The sequence below is a fragment of the Cyanistes caeruleus genome, chromosome 15 (genome assembly GCF_971803275.1).
Source record: "Cyanistes caeruleus chromosome 15, bCyaCae1.hap1.1, whole genome shotgun sequence".
In the NCBI taxonomy this organism is placed as follows: Eukaryota; Metazoa; Chordata; class Aves; order Passeriformes; family Paridae; genus Cyanistes; species Cyanistes caeruleus.
Window position 1 is genome coordinate 10,380,767 of NC_141715.1, and position 18,072 is coordinate 10,398,838.

The window sequence follows — 18,072 nt, forward strand, 5'->3', positions numbered from 1 at the left end:
TCTTCGGTCTGAACAACTCCACCTGTCTGAGCCCATTTTCACAGAAAAGGTGCTCCAGCCCTCTGAATATCACATGTCTGGCTGTATCGTCCTCACTGTGAAGATACAACAAAATTACTCAGTGGTGGCTCCTCTTTGATCCCAGGGTGAACATCACTCCCCACCTCAGCTCCATCCTGTACTGGCTGCCAGAAAACAGCTGCTGAAAACAATTAATACATGTTGATTGTTTATTGATTCCAACATATTAATAGATTGGATAATAAACAGTACTTTTAAACATTCTCTTAACCAAAAATATAACAAATATTTACAATCACTCAGTAAAAATACAAAAAGCATACAGAGGCACTGTCTTTCTAAAAGACATAAGTGTAAGAGGTATCAAAAAATAGGAGACAAACATTGCTTGTTACAGAATACTTTACAATCACTGACTTGTGCAGTACAGTTGCTATTGGAATATCATTACATCTGTGCAGTTTTGCCAATATGCTCACATATTTAGAATTTAATTAATACCAAGCTAAACTGCATTCCAGGTATATCAGAAATAAAGATAAAACAATAAAAAGCACAACAGAAGCAAAAGCTGGGTTGGGAATTCAAGATAGATTACCCTCAATACAAGCATTCTAAAATATAATGTGTAAAGCTTTTATAAAGAGAGAGTATCCCTTTTTTCTTTTCTTATGGCAAAGGCAGTGATTAAGTTTATCCTTCAAAGATTCTAATGTTTTACAGAAACTTAAATGGCAGGGCTGTATTTCCACTGTTGCCTGCAGTAAAATTACTTGGGATGCAATGAAAGAGGTTTTGGAACACCCCTGACGCCCCACAGGCCCCTCTGCAAGTGGCATCACTGCTATGTTCAGCCCCTGGGGACACCCTCTGCCTCTGGCAGGTGCAGACAGCCCCACTGCACCCCATCCCAAGCAATGGGTTCTGACCACCCTGCAGTGAAGCATCACTCACCTGGAATTACAGAATCTGCTGAGCTGGAAGGGATGCATCAGGATCATCAAGCTGAACTCCTGGACCTGCACAGCACCATCCCCAAAAATCCCACCCTGTACCTTAGAGCATTGTCCAAACACTTCTTGAGCTCTGCCAGGCTGATGCTGTGACCACTTCCCTGGGGAGCTGTTCCAGAGCCCAACAACCCTCTGGGGGAAATACTTTTTCCTAATACTCAACCTAAAGCTCCACTGACACAGCTTCAGGCCATTCTCCTGTGATCTGTCACTGGTCATGAGAGTGAAGAGATCAATGCTGTCCCTCAGGAGGATGTTGCAGACTGCAATGAGGTCTCTCTCCCCTCAATCTCCTTTTCTCCAGGCTGAACAGACAAAGTGCCCTAAGCCCCTCCTTATAAGGCTTCCCCTTCCAGACCCTTCCCCATCCTTGTGGCCTCCTTCGGATGCTCTCTAATAGCTTCATGTCTTTTTCATATCATGGTGCCCAAAAATCACACACGATTCTCAAGGTGAGGCAACACCTACAAACTTATCTGAGTAAAAGCAAAAGGAAGGGCCAAGGAAAGGCCCATGCTGCCCATTGTTGCCAAACACTCAAAATTTGTCCACACTGCAAAAACGTGAACTGCAAACATCAACAGCCATTGTCTTTCCATTCTTTTGTGCACTTGGGAGATGAACATGAGGCTCACAGAACTCATTTTCCCCTTTCTGTAACTGGAGAGGCCAATTCAATTTTACCAAACTACACTGCTTTCTCAGGAATTACTTGGAAGTTTAAGATTTAAAACAAAACACTGTGTACTTAAATCATAGAAATCTAAAATGCATCTTTCACCAACAAGTCAGGAGCTAAAAACGAGCAGGAAGTGAGCAAACCCAGGTATGGCAGTGGAAGAACATGACATGAGGCACCTTAACTGTTTATCAGCATCAGAGCCCAAGTTAGAAGAACTTAGCAGAGGTACAGAATCAGGGATCTGTGGTCCAGAAGACATCAACAAAGCAGTGTACAACAGGTACTAATCACCATATTGCTTTTGTCTGAATTACAAAAAAAAGGGATAATGCCTCTTCAAACCCACAGACACTCTACATTTGGCTATTGGCCCCAATCAATGTGATCGGTTGAGTTAAAAACAAACAAACAAAAACCCCAGCAAGGAGCAGCAAAAAAGCCACACTGTGCGAGGCAGGAGTAGCTCATCTGTCCATCTTTTATACATGATTTATGTACACCAGGTGTGTTGGCTATTAGGAAAATATGATTAGTGAGAATTTCACTCATTCCAGAACTTTCCAGTGTCTGCCAAGCCCTGTGGAACAGATGGATGCTGTTGATGTGCAAACACCATCAAACGCCGTGTTTGGATGGGTGATTTATTCAGCTGCTCTTGCTGACTGCCAGGAGACCCCGACCCTGCTCCATACTGGGGCTTCCCTGCATCCTCAAAGGCAGCACTATTGGGTTTTGGGGTAAAAGAAAGCCACTTTAGTAACCCCCATCCCCTATGCTTTTGTTCAACAGGCTGGAATAAGCTGCAGCACCCCCCCAAGGCCAAGGAACTGTACGGTTTCATTCACCTGGCAAAACACAGATGATTTCTGATGGAACACAAAGCCTGTTGTTTCCATGTAGAAGTTAAGCAAGTACAGCTGACAGTGGAATGGCAGGACCTGCATTTATCCCACAGGAATATCAGTTCAAGAGTTCCATTATCAATATTTCATGTGTTGAAAACACTCACTCTGCCCTGCATTGCTTTGACACATTAATTTTTAGTCATTAAGGCCTTAAGAAAGCAAAATGCATTTATTATGCCATACCTCAAGTGTATTTTAATATATTTTTTTCAACCATTTTCTTCTCTGATACTTGTGCCAAAAATTCATACAGCCAACCAGTGAGTTATAAATTAGGCATCCTCTTCCTCAGCATCACTGTTCATTTACACCTTCTCAATTCCAATCATGACAGGTACATTCCAGGCAGTGTTGAACCTGGAACTGCTCTGAAGGCAGACATAGGCTGGGTCATTCACATCCACCTGGCTGCATCAGCCCCTAGCTACTATGAAGAAAGCACATCAAAGGCTTTGGATTGTTTTTGGTACTTGTGGCATTTTCCAAAAATGTTGCATTCATCTTGCACCCCTGCACACATATAGGTTAAAAAAAAAAACCTTAAAGCTCTTCACAACTATGGATATAGAAATCAGTTTTGAGGCACTGTAAAAATGACAAACATCATCTTTCTAGCTTAGGCTGTAAACATCACAACAAAGATTTACAATTAAATGTTTAAATATATATTCACACATTCATTTCTGATTTTAACACTAGAATGGGGTGTTATATATGGAAGGAAGGATGGAAGGAAAGACAGAAGAATGGAAAGAAAGGAAAGAAAGGAAAGAAAGAGAAAGAAAAGAACCTGCAGCAGGCATTTCCAGTTCTACCCTTATGCACTCTGGCTGGCTAAAAGTAAAATCAAAGAAGCAATTCTTTTGACCATAGTCAAACTAGAGGCTGGCTGCAAGTCAAAACTCTCACTGACATCAACGCCATCAGGATTTTTAACTAGGATTTTAAAAAAAATTTGTTTGAGATCATCTGTATTTTCCAGATAAACACCACAGTTTTTTAACCCATCATAGAATGCATTATGCTCTTCTATAAGGACTGCGTCATTTATTGTTCAGTTTCACAAACTTTATTGTGAAATGTAGGTGATTTCTAATTATTTTATTATTTTTTTAAAATATAACCTTTGCAACTAAACCCTGTGCAACTCTGGGAAAAGGCCAGGACACGTGAGATGATCTTAAAAACCACAACACACAGCTGAGTTTTGAGTTTTAGAATATGCTTTGCATATTGAACTCTGCAGGGCAAAACCTGATTAGAACTCCTTTGGGAAAGCTTCAGATCTCCCCAAATGCTCCCCCATAAGCTGCAGCTTCCACATTTCAAACATTCCTTAACAGGGGAGGAGAGCACCAACTGTTTCCTTAGCTAACAAAAATTCTAAAAATCCTTGGACAGGCGGTTTTTGCTGTGTTCATGTGGGAGGGGAGCAGCAGGAGTGCTGGCTTGACAGACGCTGCTCTGCAGAGCACTGAGCTCTATCCATGTTAAATCTAAACTCACTCTAAAATCTGTAAATTTCTGCACCCGTTTCTACTTTTCTGTGTTTATTTCGAGAGCACAACTGTTGATGTGTACCCAATCTACTTTCACATTGACTAAACATTAATATTAGCCAACCAGAGCACTCCCAACACACATAAAGGAAACTCCTATTTAAAAATATTAAATTAATAAATTATTTTCAGATACTTCAGCAACATCCTTCGCTTTTGCTGACATTTTGATATAATTTTTTTTTCAAGTTCATAAGATAACACTCTCAGACTTCTAACGGTCATGTAGAAAATAGCAACAATGGAAACTACGAAAGGATTAAATGGTATCATACAGAAAAATGCTCCCAAGTTTCAAGTGGTGGTGACAACTGGTCCTCCCCAATGCATGAAGTCCATCTCTGGGTACCCGTGTTGGCATCCAGGCAGTCAGCACATTCCTTGAACAGGATTTCCTATTTCACAGGCAGAAATAGCTTCTTAGGTGGTGGTGGCAGAGTGAAGGAATGTGCAAAGAGGTGATCCAACCTGTTCCATCTCATCTGTGACAGAGGCAAGGTCTGAGGTCAGTAGCAGCAAGTTGTCAGCAGTCGCTCACAGAACCATGAGACGTTCTCCCGCATCCCTTGTATTGGGAGTGGCTTATGGAAATAACCCAAGGCTTAAACTGCTGATACTTGTTCATCTTCTGTAAAACAAGATAAAGAAACAGGCAATTATTCCACCAGCTCCCACCTCCTCAGGCACACAGGGCACAGACCAGCACCCAATGAGGTGATCACAGTGAGTCTATGCCAACTTCACCCCCTCAGCAGCATGTTTTCACTGTCTTTATTACCACTGACACATTCCGTATCACCATTTATCCAATCCTCAGGCAACCACAGAATGGTTTGGGTTGGAAGGAACCTTATAAAGCATCTCATTCCAACTTCATGCCATAGGCATTGACATGAAAGTGACACCATCCAGGTTGCTCCAAGCCCCATCCAGCCTGGACTTGTGCACTTCCAGGGATGGGGCAGCCACAGCTTCTGCAGTCTGAGGGATGATGGTCATACGATAAAGACAGATTGCAAAACACAAAATCCCAGATCCTCCAAAAATGATCAGCATGCAGCTCCCAGTATGCCAAAAGCTATGGATCTGGGAAAAAAGCCAGCAAACTTCCATGCAGTGGGCATTTTATACCAAATAAAATTAACCAAGCACTTTGAGAATAGCAAAATAGGTGCCTCTAAAAGTGTACAGCTAAATATAGCCTAGAAAAAATTTGATTAAAAATTTTTGAAGCAATGACTTCCTTATTTTTACATCAAAAGCACAACAGAATTAATGCCAGCCAGCTTTATGTTTACTGTAAGTTTGAACTGCAGTAGTAATATATATGTTAACTACTGCTTACACATTTTAAAGGGCCAAGATACAATAATTTGCATTAGAAGTTGTTTAAATACAGGCTCATTTTAAATCAGACTGAAATGGAAGGAAATTATCACAACATTCTAATAAAAAACTGAGTTCACCAGCTAAAGGTATAGAAGATCACATTGGTGCACAGAAATTAAAAGCAAATCAGCAGATAATTCCCCTGACCTGAAGTTAGCTTTGACACAATGTAAGAGCAGTCTTTATCAGAAAATCCCCTCACATTTTGGTAACCCCACAAATGCCATGCCTGGTAGCACTGGCTGTTGCTTCAAACAAGAATATGAAAAATGAACTGGAAGAGACACTGTCAGGCCAAGTTAGGCACAGAACACAGACTTCATCAAATGCACTCTCCAGAAGAACAGAAGTTCAATATTATTTTGTTCAATACTTTGAAACACAATGTCCAAAAATACCTGCTGAGGCATAAAGCAGCTCAATGCCAGCACACCCAAACACAAATTAAGTAAGTTCACGCCACCAAATCCAAATCACTCATTTTAGACCATCACTCTGATGCCAGCCAAACCACTGGGACACCAGTTAATCAACCCAGAGAGGCTAGAATTTTTCCACATGTAGCCTGTCAGTGTCTCATCACTGTTTAAGAAGAGACAGATTTTAAAGAAAAAAAAAAAAAAAACAAACCAATATCTACATGCTCTTAAGTGTCTCAGCTGTACTTTAGGAGATCTCATATGTGTATTTTTGTATATTTATTTATTTACATATACTTTGACTTTGGTGCCAACATGCTTTTTCTGTGGGGAAGGCATTATTCTTTGCTTTAAACGTGTATGTACATGCACACAGCTATGCATGACATACACAGCCACACATGTGCATACAGCCATACACACAGAACTGTGTATTTAGAGATTAATCTGCTTTTAATCTCCAAGAATGACCCAAGAGAAAGCCCAGAACATTGCTGTGAAGTGCACCCTGCAGAGCCCCACTCCCGAAGCAGGTGTTCACCTACCATCCTCTTCACTATCTGCGTCAGGCAAGTCTGCTACTCTGGGGCTGGACGGCTGCCGGCCGTACCACTGAGGCGTCCTCGAGGAGACACAGGCCACCGGGTCACTACCGAGAGCAGCTGGTGCAAGTCTAGAGAGGTCACTGTGCAGCATTTTTGACCTCTGCACTGCCACACTATAGTCTGGAGGTTTGAGGTGTGGGTGGTGGGGCGATCCTTCTTTTATGTCCGCTAAAGAAATCCCCATATATCCCGGAGGGGTGGGCGGTGGCTCCCTATACCTATCGTCCTTCTTAGGTGAGGTGACACAGTACACTGGGCACAAGAAATAAGCAATGGAAATGTTAAAGAAGAAAAAGAAAGGAAACAAAACGTTAAAAAATCATGAAATGTTACAATGGCAAAACAGAAACTGATAACAAAATGCAAATGCAGAAACACTGGTTATAATGTCAGCAGCAGATATTTATGCCTTCATTTCTATTTTCTATTTATTTTAAGAAGTCAGAGTATTAAGAGAATCTGAGAACTCCTTAGGTGAGATGTCAGTTGAGTGGAAAGAGGACTCTTAGCTTGTCTGTATTCAGACTGCAATTAACACCTTTTATTACAGTCCCTGCTCCTATGGCCCTGCTGCACCAGGGGATGCCCTGGAGCTCTCTGGCAGGATGGAGAGCCAGCACAGCCAAGTCTGCTGCCACAGTTACAGGCTGGGAAACTGAAACAGAAGGAATTAAGGCAACCAGCCCAGAGTTACTTTGCGCAGCATGCTGGTATTTGACAGCAAAAACTGCTGGTTGACTTCCAACATCCATTTCATCATCCTAAAGAGGTCAGTTGCTTAACACAAATTCATTACAATAAAATATCACCGTATCAACTGATGTGTATGAAGACATGAAACCATCTGGCTATGCCACAGGAAGAAGAAAATAGCATCACATAAAATTGATCCTATGAGGCAGACTGTATCAATTATTTTACATTTTCACAGAGTGAATAACGGCTTGTCACACTCATACTTTTGATTTCTTACTTTTTTTTTCCCTTGTTTTTTGTTTTATTTTATACCCTTATCTTAAACTATGTTCTCTGTTTACAAGTGAGAAAAAACTAGGAACAGTTATTGGCATAGCCTTTGGAAGGGCTGCATTATGCCTTGTGCAGTCATGAAAAAGCTATAATCAATATTATTTATTTGCAATGTCCATGACTCATAATTCATCTTCTCCCTGCCTTGTTCAGCAGTAGTTCAAGTCACAGAGGTTCTCAACCCAAAATTTCATTCCTCTTAGGTTGCCTTGCCTCCCTCCCACCCCAGGTCTGGGGCTTATGTGCATGTTAAACTGGGCTTTTTTCCATGGACATGTTACAACAGTAAAGTTTCAAACCCAGGGTAATTTCTTTAATCTCTTAGTTAAGTGAATTTGCATTCTTCCTGTGGATCCATTTTAAAAAGTGCATGTTCATTAGTTTCACTTATTTCAAAAAATATAACAGTTTCTTATCTTAGAAGAATGTGAAGGGATGAAAAATAAAGGAGTATTTCTTATTGTGTTGTAGACTTGTGAGGTTCCAGGTTTTGGTATCAGGAACACAAGCTGGTTCATACTTTATGGCCTCAGCTCATGCTTGGGCTGACAGTAAAATAACCAAAACCAAACTCAGTCAGTCTGGGGTTTAGCAGACACACGTGGGCACAGGCAGGGATTTTTATTATTGAATTACAGGATTTATTTTCATTTAACTACCACTGAATGAGGTCTCTGTGAAAATGCAGGGGAAGTGAAGAGGATCTGCTCTTCCCTGGAGGGATAGGGAAGGGCTGGGTCCTCACCTCACCTTCAGTCCTTTGTTGGATTTGCAGGAGGAATGACAAGGGTGGGTATGTTCTACATCAAAGGAGAAAGCTTCAGGCTCCCCAGAGCTAACCTTTAATCTACTGTAGTAATTCAAGAATAATGTTCCCTTTGTCAAGTTCCAATTCACAGTATTTTACAAATGGTGAAATGAAGTGAAGATATCTTTGGTATACTGTGTGATGGTGAACAGCTAATGGATTTGCATTTGTAAACCTGTAATTATATCCATCCATATCTGATCTTTCCTTGACCAAACAAACAGGCCCCATTCCAGCACTCTGAGTGCTCCTCACAGCTACATGGTGCAGAATGGAAAAAGAATTAAAAGGAAGGGGAAGTGCTGTCAGCAAAGACAGCATGTACTGAACAGTGAACCTGCCATCTCCTAATACAGCTCAGACACTTATGAACAGCTCTGAAAGGCTGCAAGGGCAGAGCACAGAGCACAGGCATAGCAATGAGCTGGGAGCAAATCTTCTGCAAGGCTCCACCACGATTTCTTTTTCAAAGTCAAGAAGGAGGAATACAATCCAAGACCTCTGCCCTACGTGCAATGTTTATTCAAGCAATTACTTTTGATAACAAACCCCTCCAGCAATCCACTCAGTAATTGAACTGCATTTCAGCTGCACCCTTGCCTCACAGTCTTAGAAAGCTTTGCATTCCATGTTTTATCTTGCTACTAACCCAGTTCCTTTAATTTTGGCTAATGAACTCAGACAGGGGAAGAACATCTTGCTTGATAGAACTATGCATATTTCAAAGAGCATTTTTAATTTTTTCTCCTTTCATAAGTAGCCAAACTGCAGCTGCATAATCAAATAAATGTCATCTTAAAACAGCAAAATAGCTTTCAGAGCCAAAGCCCTGTGGATGAAAGTTGCCCCAGCTCCAGAGTGGCAGATGAACTCTGCAGTCATGCACTTCTCTCTGGGTTCCTGGGAATTATATTATTATATAATATATAATTTATAAGGAGTATTATAAGGAGTATGGGATCACTGACCCTTGTCAGAAGAGCATCTACAGTGATAAGTACACCTCCAAAACCATTCAAAAAAGCAAACCAGCATACTAGAGAAAAGAACTGCCTGACATTTTCCTGCAGTTTTCCTGCACACCCATGAAGTGATGGGGAAGTGTACTTGTTTATTATCTTAATATTCCTAATGCAAAAGAAGGTGGCTTGAAAACTGTGTAGTGCTATGATTACAACCACGTATGAAGCTGAATTCAACATGACAGGCAGCCCCAGACCAGCTGACGTCATTTCTTAACAATTTAGTATCAAAATGAAAAACAGATGTAGCAGCTTCCATGAGCTGTTGGCTTGGCTTACCTATCAGGCCTTTTTCTGTACTTGAAGTAACAGTTTTGTAAGCTGTATCAGCACCTGGTTTAGAGTCCAAAACCTCCGTCTGCTCTGCTGTGGAGTTCTCCAGCCCCCTCCGCTTAATTGTCCCATAGTTTGTCTCGTAAGTGTCTGACAGGGAGCTGGAGGATGCCCAGCTCTGCCGAGACTGATTGAGCTCCACGCTGGCTTTCGACTGCCTGTTGGCTTTGGAAAAAGCTTCAGAATACAAATAACCCTCCTCAGAGTAACAGTTTGTGGGATCCACTTCAGCTATAGGTCCATCCAGCTGGGTGTGACGGTAAGAACTGAGGAGATCCCAGCTCTTCTGGTTTGGGATATTCTGGAAATTGTCATGAGAACTACTTGAGCATGAAGTCCAGCTTCCCCGGCCGCTGTCTGCTGCCTCTACAGTGATGTGCTCATGGGAGATCTCCTCGCTGCTCATGGAAGACGTGAATGCCATCCCTCTGATCAGAGCAGGCCTAGTGATGGACCAGCTACATTGGAAAATGACAGAAATTGGGAAAAAAACACTTGTAAGCTTTTATAATAAGAGCAATGTACTCAGAGCCAACTCTGGGTTTGTATCAGGTAAGCAGCAAGCTCAAGGGAGCACTGACAAGAGACAGTGTTACTCCCAAATCATTACTGCACACAGCAGCAAGGAAGCTATTCCCAAGGGAATAAGAAGTTTGCAACATTTATTTCCAGGCTGCACCCCAGATCCCTGAGTCTGGTCCACATTAGCTCTTCTCTACCAATCACAGCAACAGTGCCTGACAGAAAGCAGAGGAGTAAATTACTTCTTACATTTAGTCTGCTACCACCTTTTTCTTTACATTTATAAACTAAAATAAAAATAAATATTTAGAATAAAATTCAACCCCTTCACTGGCAGCAACATCATGCTGTTTAGAAAGAGGAGAAGCAGCTGAATTTCAAGAACATTTGGAAATATTTGGCGTAAGTGACATTTGTGGGAACAATATGGAGGGACAGATTGTGAAAAGCAAAGTCCAAAATTTCTTTTTTAAGGAAATGTCTGCTGAAAGCTCTAATCGCTCTAAATGCATAATTAAGTGGGGAAAAATAAAGTTAGGTTTGTATGAACTTAGAATACATGAAGATAGGATTGCTAGACATTATTCAAGTCTCGGAACTATTTCTGGGTGTGTTAACAAATGCATGGGCAGCACAACATTAAAATTCAACACCCTCCCTCAGCAGTTTACTGACATGTTGTGAAATCAAGGAACATTTCTTAGGTATGTGCAAGCAAGGGGTGTTTTTCCTTCCTTTTCTTGTAAATCCTAGGATAAAACCCACTTTCTTCCCTTGCAACCCATTGAAACTAAAGAAACAACCACACAACTTAAACTCAGTGTGTATTATGCCTTCTAGAAAGGGAATTATTTTCTTTGATGAAGCACATCTTTAAATTCACATTTTAATCCCGTGAAATGAACAGAATTACTGATTTCTTTCCATCCCTGGAAGTGTTCAAGGCCAGGCTGGATGGGGTTGGAAGCACCCTGATTCCTGCCCAGAGGTTGGATCAAGATGATCTTTAAGGTCCACTGCAACCCAAAGCATTCTATGATTCTATGAACTGGAAAAATTACAAATGTAAGGAGAATCTCTCATTTAGCTAAATCCATGACAACTGAGGACAGACAATGCTATCTATCCCAAGAGATATTAGGAGACATCTTTGATCCCATGGATCAAGGTGCTACATCTAGCAAGAAAAATCAAAAAACTTCCAGTTCAAAGCATCATTTCAGCGGAAATTCTCACTGCACTAAAGTAACAAGACCTTTTGTATGGAAACTGTCAGAAAGACAATAGCAGAAAGCTGCCAGTATGCCTAAGTAACAAATGATAATTAGAAAAATCCTTACAAATCACATTACAGCATGTTAAGTGACTGGCACTGCTGACTCAGAGAATTGATCATATCCTGTTGCTCTTTTGCTCTCTCTCACCATGGCACTAATTTGCAAAGCATCATCCTGGCTTCTAACAAGCTTCCAGTCTCCTGCAAGAAATATCCAGCTAAACCCCACCAATGGGAACAAGCTGTTGTCTCCCCAAATAATACTGTAAGCTTCTTATGGAAACAGGCTCACACACAGCAGCCAGTGTCCCAGCTTCCAGAAAAAGCGTAATAACCACAAAGGAGTGCACAGCTGTGTCCTGGCCAGAGCTTCCTTACCCCTTCTGACACCACAACACCAAGCCCCACCAGAACCAGCCGCATCTTACCCGGGGCAGGGCTGAGTGTAATCTGTCAGTGCCTGAGGATGCTCCTTTCTCTCTGCCCCGCCTGAATCCACCACAATGAGGGACTGGGACAAACTCCTCTCGTCCTGCAGTGCTGCTGACATGGAGTCCACAGAGCAGTTGCTCACGATGCTGGACCGGGATGAAATCTCACTGTGACTGGAGTCCGAGAAGTTGTCAGATTTAGTGGAAGGTATGAGGGCATAGCCTGAGGAGAGGAGAGAGGAGGGAGAGGAGGGAGAGGAGGGAGAGGAGGGAGAGGAGGGAGAGGAGGGAGAGGAGGGAGGGGAGGGAGGGGAGGGAGGGGAGAGAGGGGAGAGAGGGGAGAGAGAGGGGGGAGAGAGAGAGGGGAGAGAGAGAGGGGAGAGAGAGAGGGGGGAGAGAGAGGGGAGAGAGAGAGGGGAGAGAGGGGGGAGAGGGGGGGAGAGAGGGGGGAGAGAGAGAGGGGAGAGAGGGGGGAGAGAGGGGGGAGAGAGGGGGGAGAGAGGGGGGAGAGAGGGGGGAGAGAGAGAGGGGAGAGAGGGGGGAGAGAGGGGGGAGAGAGGGGGGAGAGAGGGGGGAGAGAGGGGGGAGAGAAGAGAGAGGAGAGAAGAGAGAAGAGAAGAGAGAGGAGGGAGAGGAGGGAGAGGAGGGAGAGGAGGGAGAGGAGGGAAAGGAGAGAGGAGAGAGGATATCTTGATCAACATATGACAACAAAGTATTGATACACACATTACAGTGAGGATATTTAGAAGAAAACCAACCAAACCCTGTTTGCATAAAATCAGTCCACTCAGGATTTTAGGGTACTACGCTTTTAGCACCTAGCAGCATCTAGCAGTGATTTACTAATGCAAGTCCAGGGACACCAATAACCCACCTGCAACTCCACTACTCTCCAGAGCAGCAGCTTTAACCTATGCAACCAGAATCAGCAGCATACTGCATCAGTACTGGGCTGGCATATCAGGCCTTTCCAATTCTGCAAGTGCTGACTCCTGCAGTATAAACACAGCACACTTCCCACTATCCCTCTGCCATGCAAGACTCAAAAAAGATTCTGGCAGTGGAGGAGGAGATCTAACTAAGGTAAAAGACAGCTATTAGCACTCAGGGATTAGCCATATAATCCATTGCATTTTTATGTTCTCCAAAACTAACAGAGAGGGAAGCAAAAGCAGGAAGTACAACCTTGGGAGGAGCTGGACCAGACTCTACTGTTGTTCCCACAGAAGGGGAACAACTGAAGATCCCATCAGATTCAGAGAAAAATGTATAATACCTTTTTTTCTTTTTTATGCTTGGCTTACCCTCAAATAACTTATTTCAGACATGAATAAGGTATACACCCTTATATATCTAACACCTCAGCCAAGCTCTTTTCCCCCTAAATTTCTGCACATGTGCCTTTTAGTGGTACTGACACACACTGATTATGTGAAGAAGTGAAATGACAAGGCAGTGTAAAAGCCAATGATACACACAACCTAATACAGAAGACCAATGTTCCTAAGTGCATAAACAATACAGATGAAACAGTATGGCATGATGATACAGTGGAGACACTGGCATACAGCCACTGAGCATAAAGCTTATAATTTGAGATTTCACAGCTTAACTTTGACTATTGCTGTAAGATTTTAAGAGCAAATATGAGCAGTAAATATCAATATTATCAAACTATAGGACGGAACCTTAAAATGTACTTAAAGGCACCCTTTTTAAGATTAAATTTCAGTTTCCTTTCATTTGTCAATAACTAGTATTTCATATTCTTTGTATTTTTTAAGGGACTCTTTAAATTGACACAATTCTACTGTAGTAAGAAATGTCCTCACAGTGTTCCAACTATCTGGAGAACAATGGGGCTCCTCTTCATCAAAGAAATTAATAACACTGTCTGAAAGCTGAGCAATAAAGTTACAGCACATATGTATGAACAGACTAAATATAAGGATGTGCTGGGCTGAAAAGGACAGCAGGTGTGATCAATGGAATAGGCACAAATGCTGGAAGTGAGAATTCCATTGACACAATATCAGGTACTGTTTAATTTACAAATGTTGCAGGAACTTACTGTTTCATTGGCATTTGTGACACACTAAGTAACTGAACTGACACTGTACCTGTTCCTTGATTTTCTAAACTTCACATAATTGTCTTCACTGCACTGTAAGGGTGATTAGCTATAATGAACTGACACAAACATCTGGAAGGGAAGCACATTAAACATCTTAAACATGTCACTGGATAATGCTGAAATAACTTAGATAAACCCAGGATATCAGATGCAATATGGACATCAGTCTTCCTTCTAAAAATACATTATATAGTCTTCCTCCGTCTTCTAGGCCTCGTGCATAGGCAGTAGGATGTGTACACACTGCTGTTGCTACAGATACTTGCTGTACTCAGAGTATCAATGTCCTTGTCCTTTTGGTTTTCATTGCTTTCTAAGGCTTCAGTGGGCTCTGCTTCCCTTTTTGCAGTAAAAGCTGTTCTTTCCCTGGAGAAGCTTCTTTCCCTAAGTCTTCTAAACCAGAATCCCTTTATTTTTGTAGGTTCATGCTCATCTTCTGCCTTTCTACTCTCTTTCTCAATGTCACTTTTCTCAGAACTCTCTCCAGCTTGGCAAATCATCCGAATTTGCTTTTGTAAATAAGCCCCACCTATTCCATAGCTGCGCTGTCCACTGTTCTTGTTGCTGGTTTCACTGGCCAGTGATGAGGAAGAGCCAGAGAGATTCATCTGACTGCAGTTACCAGACCTTTGGATGTTGCCAACTACAATGAAGTAGACACAGACAGATGTTGATGGTAAGTAACAACAAAATAACATCCTAATTGAAATTCCTTTTTTCTTCAATCCTATTTGTATATCACTTGAGTATAGCTCAAAAGAAAATTAAATCTAAGATTAAGTGGAATGTGTTCATGCCTAAAATTACGTCTTTCAGCTGTCTGTGAAGCACCTAATTTTAGATCAATGAGCTGTTAGCACAACACATACAACAAAGTACAGATCACCTCAATCAAATGAGATCAGTGCTGAAATCAAGCTGAATTAATGAAACAACCCCCAAGAAACAAAACATTGTTTTCAAAGAACCAGGTAAAAGTTAACGAAAATAACATAAGCCATGCTCGGTGGAGCAAAATTTGGCAGCCCAAGTATTTTGGCTTTTTATACATGTGCTGTGTTTAAGTAAAATAAGTAGCATTCTCCTAAAGGGAACAGGATCTTGTGAAGGCAGAAGTGGATGGACCAGCCTGATCTCCCACTGAGAAGGGTGAGAAGATGCAGCAGGTCACTGTGCCATGCCATGCCATGCCAATGAAGTGGCTTTGGGCTGTCAGTGAGTCAAAGCAGCACAGAAGGGAGGGAGAGAAGGCCTTATGCCATCCAACACTGACCACCCAGGCTGGCTACTGAGTGGTGTTAAGAGATTTCAAATGAATTTCCATCCAAAGTTGACTAATGATGAAGTGATGCAGGTCTTTTAAGATGAAGACATCAAAAATAAAGGGATTCTCAGGGCATCATGAGAGACAGGGATGTATACAAAGCCCTGTACACAAGAACAAAAAACATGAACAGCGACTCAAGGAGTTAGATGGATCCTACTACTTCTGCAGCAACCTAAACCACCTGTCCTGGAGAACTATGACACCATTCCAGCACAAGCTCTATCTAATCACCTGGTATTCAAGCTACCTTTTAGTAAGACCAAAAGTTGTCTCAATAGCTGCAGTTTCTGCCAACACTGTCATCTTCAAGAAATTCCCAGGTTTGCAAATCCAATTTATTTAAGTGGCCACCTGAATCTGAACTGGCGTGATGGTGGGTGGCAGTACTTCAGATCTATTGGGAATTCTGCCAAAAGCACTTAGGCAGTATTTTAAGAAGACAAGTGTTCCCTTTTTTTAAATACTAAGTGACTTAAAGGTCCAAAATATACAAACAGAAAATCATGTCTATTCATAGAAAGACATGATTCTATTCTTGACATGAATTTTCTTAATATTCTTACTATTTCTCTTACATGTTATTACCAACAACTATTCCTGCCACTGCACACCCTGGCTTAGGCTCCAGTTCCTGGGACTGATGCTGCCACACACGTACCTTTGCGTGGGGAGCCCTGAGGAGAAGCAGGTGGGCTGGAGTGCAAAGAAGATGCCATGGACATAGTGTCATCTGTCTGTTTCTTAGTACTTACTTCCTCAGACAAGCTTAATGATTTCTGTGGAGAGCCTGTACCTATGAAAACAATGTGATCAGTTACTGCATGTTATTCCTCTTTTAAGTTACTGATTTCTGTTTAAACTAGAAATAAGCACCATGTTAAACAATCAGAACATTCAGCAAGGAGAGGAACAGATGCTCAGAGAATTCTGCATGTGGAGGCAGTCTCTATTTAAATTTAGATCAGATCAGCTGTGGCCACTGCTACTGCTGGCTGTCCATCTGCATTGTGTTGAAACATCCATATCCCAACAGGAACCACTGCAGTGGATACATTCATTGTGGTTTTGGCAAAAGGACTATGTAAAAAATAAATAAATCTGTGTGCAGTATAAACCTTGGAGGAAATCCCTGCCCATAGCATTGTTGGGACTGTGTTAAAAACCAGTGTGTCAGGGCCACCAGCTCTGTTCAAGATCTTCACAAGTAGGAGTTTTCAAATCAACACTCATGGGCACTATCCACTGTTTGACTAGTTTAGCAAAACCAGTGTCCCACACATGGCTTGGTGTTTCTTACTCACTATTAGACCATCCTGCAGAAGATAACTCCTCAGTGCTAAGGAGTTATTTCAAGTTCTCAATAACTTGTTATATCAGCATGGACCACCACACATGAATGAAGAAACACCTCTGAGAAAAGTTTCTGGAACATATCAAACTGCACAGGCTTTTCAAAGGAGAACTGAAATAAATACTAACTGGAAACAATTATATGCTGTGATATACCGTTTTCTGAAGCTATTTAAATGATGCTGATGCCCAATATACTATAAAATAATTTCATATCAGTTATTGACTACATCTAACTTTGTTTAATAACCCAGAATTGCAGCTTTCAAATGATACAACACTTACGTAAATAGGACAAAATCTAATAGAGAATATACTGCTTTGCAACTAGTAAATTTAGAGACAAAAAATTATGTTCATTAGGAGCCAACTAATAATATATGCTGTTCCATTTGGCCATAATAATGTTAAAATGGTGTCCCAGAGGTTAAAATATTAAATGTCTGTGATTTGTTTCAATGATTGTATCCAAATATATTAGTCTTCATGAAGCAAGAGCATATTTGGAGACAGCATGTCACCATTAACTGTGCAGTTATGACTCTGCAAATGATTAAGCATGGTCTCTTAAAACACAGTAATATGCACCCAATGTTTTAAAATGAATTCCTTTAATGAAGCACAGTGGTATCTTACATAAACCACCCAGCTCCAAAAGAGCTCCTCCCTCCTGTTTACTTACATCTTCAAACCTCCCCTGCCAAGTGAACTGAAGATACTCACTGAATGTGACATGATCCTTTGTCAGTCCCTTTTTCCTGCTGGGGTACAAATTCACAGTTGGGACCTGAAGAACTTGACTCATTCTGTTTTGTTGATGCTGATGGGCTTTCGTGGTTTGGCCAATTGATCTCATGGGCACTGGAGACATTTCGGAGGATTTCCCTCCTCTTCTCTCACTTAAATTTTTTGTCACTGTTAAGGAAAAACTGCATATAAATATCTACCACTTTCAACTGCATGATTATTGCAGTACAACCATCCAGACAAAGGAACCACTGTATAAAAATAAGCTGTATTTTAAACCATTTCTAGTCCAAACACTACGATCTCATCACACTGAAGATGATGTGTGAAAGAGCTTTAAAAAAAAGCCTTAAATTCTTGAAAGTGCCATAGAGGCACTTAATCAAGAGATCAAGAAATGCTGTTTATTCCTACCACAAGTCTGTATTTTACATGTTTGCATGCAAGGTGCAATTGCATAACAGCACCTCCTTCAAAATCAGGTGGTTTTGCAACCAGCA

The 18,072-nt window shown here is 41.5% G+C and overlaps 1 protein-coding gene across 27 annotated transcripts in view; it reads right to left on the reverse strand.

Moving 5' to 3' along the window:
• Nucleotides 1–216: 216 nt before the first annotated feature.
• RAPGEF6 (Rap guanine nucleotide exchange factor 6) overlaps nt 217–18,072 on the reverse strand; it is a 123,113-nt gene continuing 105,257 nt past the window's right edge. For 12 of the 27 annotated variants that reach the window (XM_086851605.1, XM_086851603.1, XM_086851604.1 and 9 more), the window contains 7 exons: nt 17,549–17,740; nt 16,134–16,268; nt 14,678–14,791; nt 12,012–12,237; nt 9,732–10,243; nt 6,534–6,845; nt 217–4,808 (listed from right to left, as the gene is read on the reverse strand). In XM_086851605.1, coding sequence (XP_086707731.1) covers nt 4,783–4,808; nt 6,534–6,845; nt 9,732–10,243; nt 12,012–12,237; nt 14,678–14,791; nt 16,134–16,268; nt 17,549–17,740 — 1,517 coding nt within the window. In that variant the 3' untranslated portion in view covers nt 217–4,782. Of the gene's footprint in view, nt 4,809–6,533; nt 6,846–9,731; nt 10,244–12,011; nt 12,238–12,888; nt 13,007–14,134; nt 14,792–16,133; nt 16,269–17,548; nt 17,741–18,072 lie in introns of all 27 variants that reach the window. The other 15 variants (XM_086851612.1, XM_086851607.1, XM_086851609.1 and 12 more) reach the window with 6 other exon arrangements.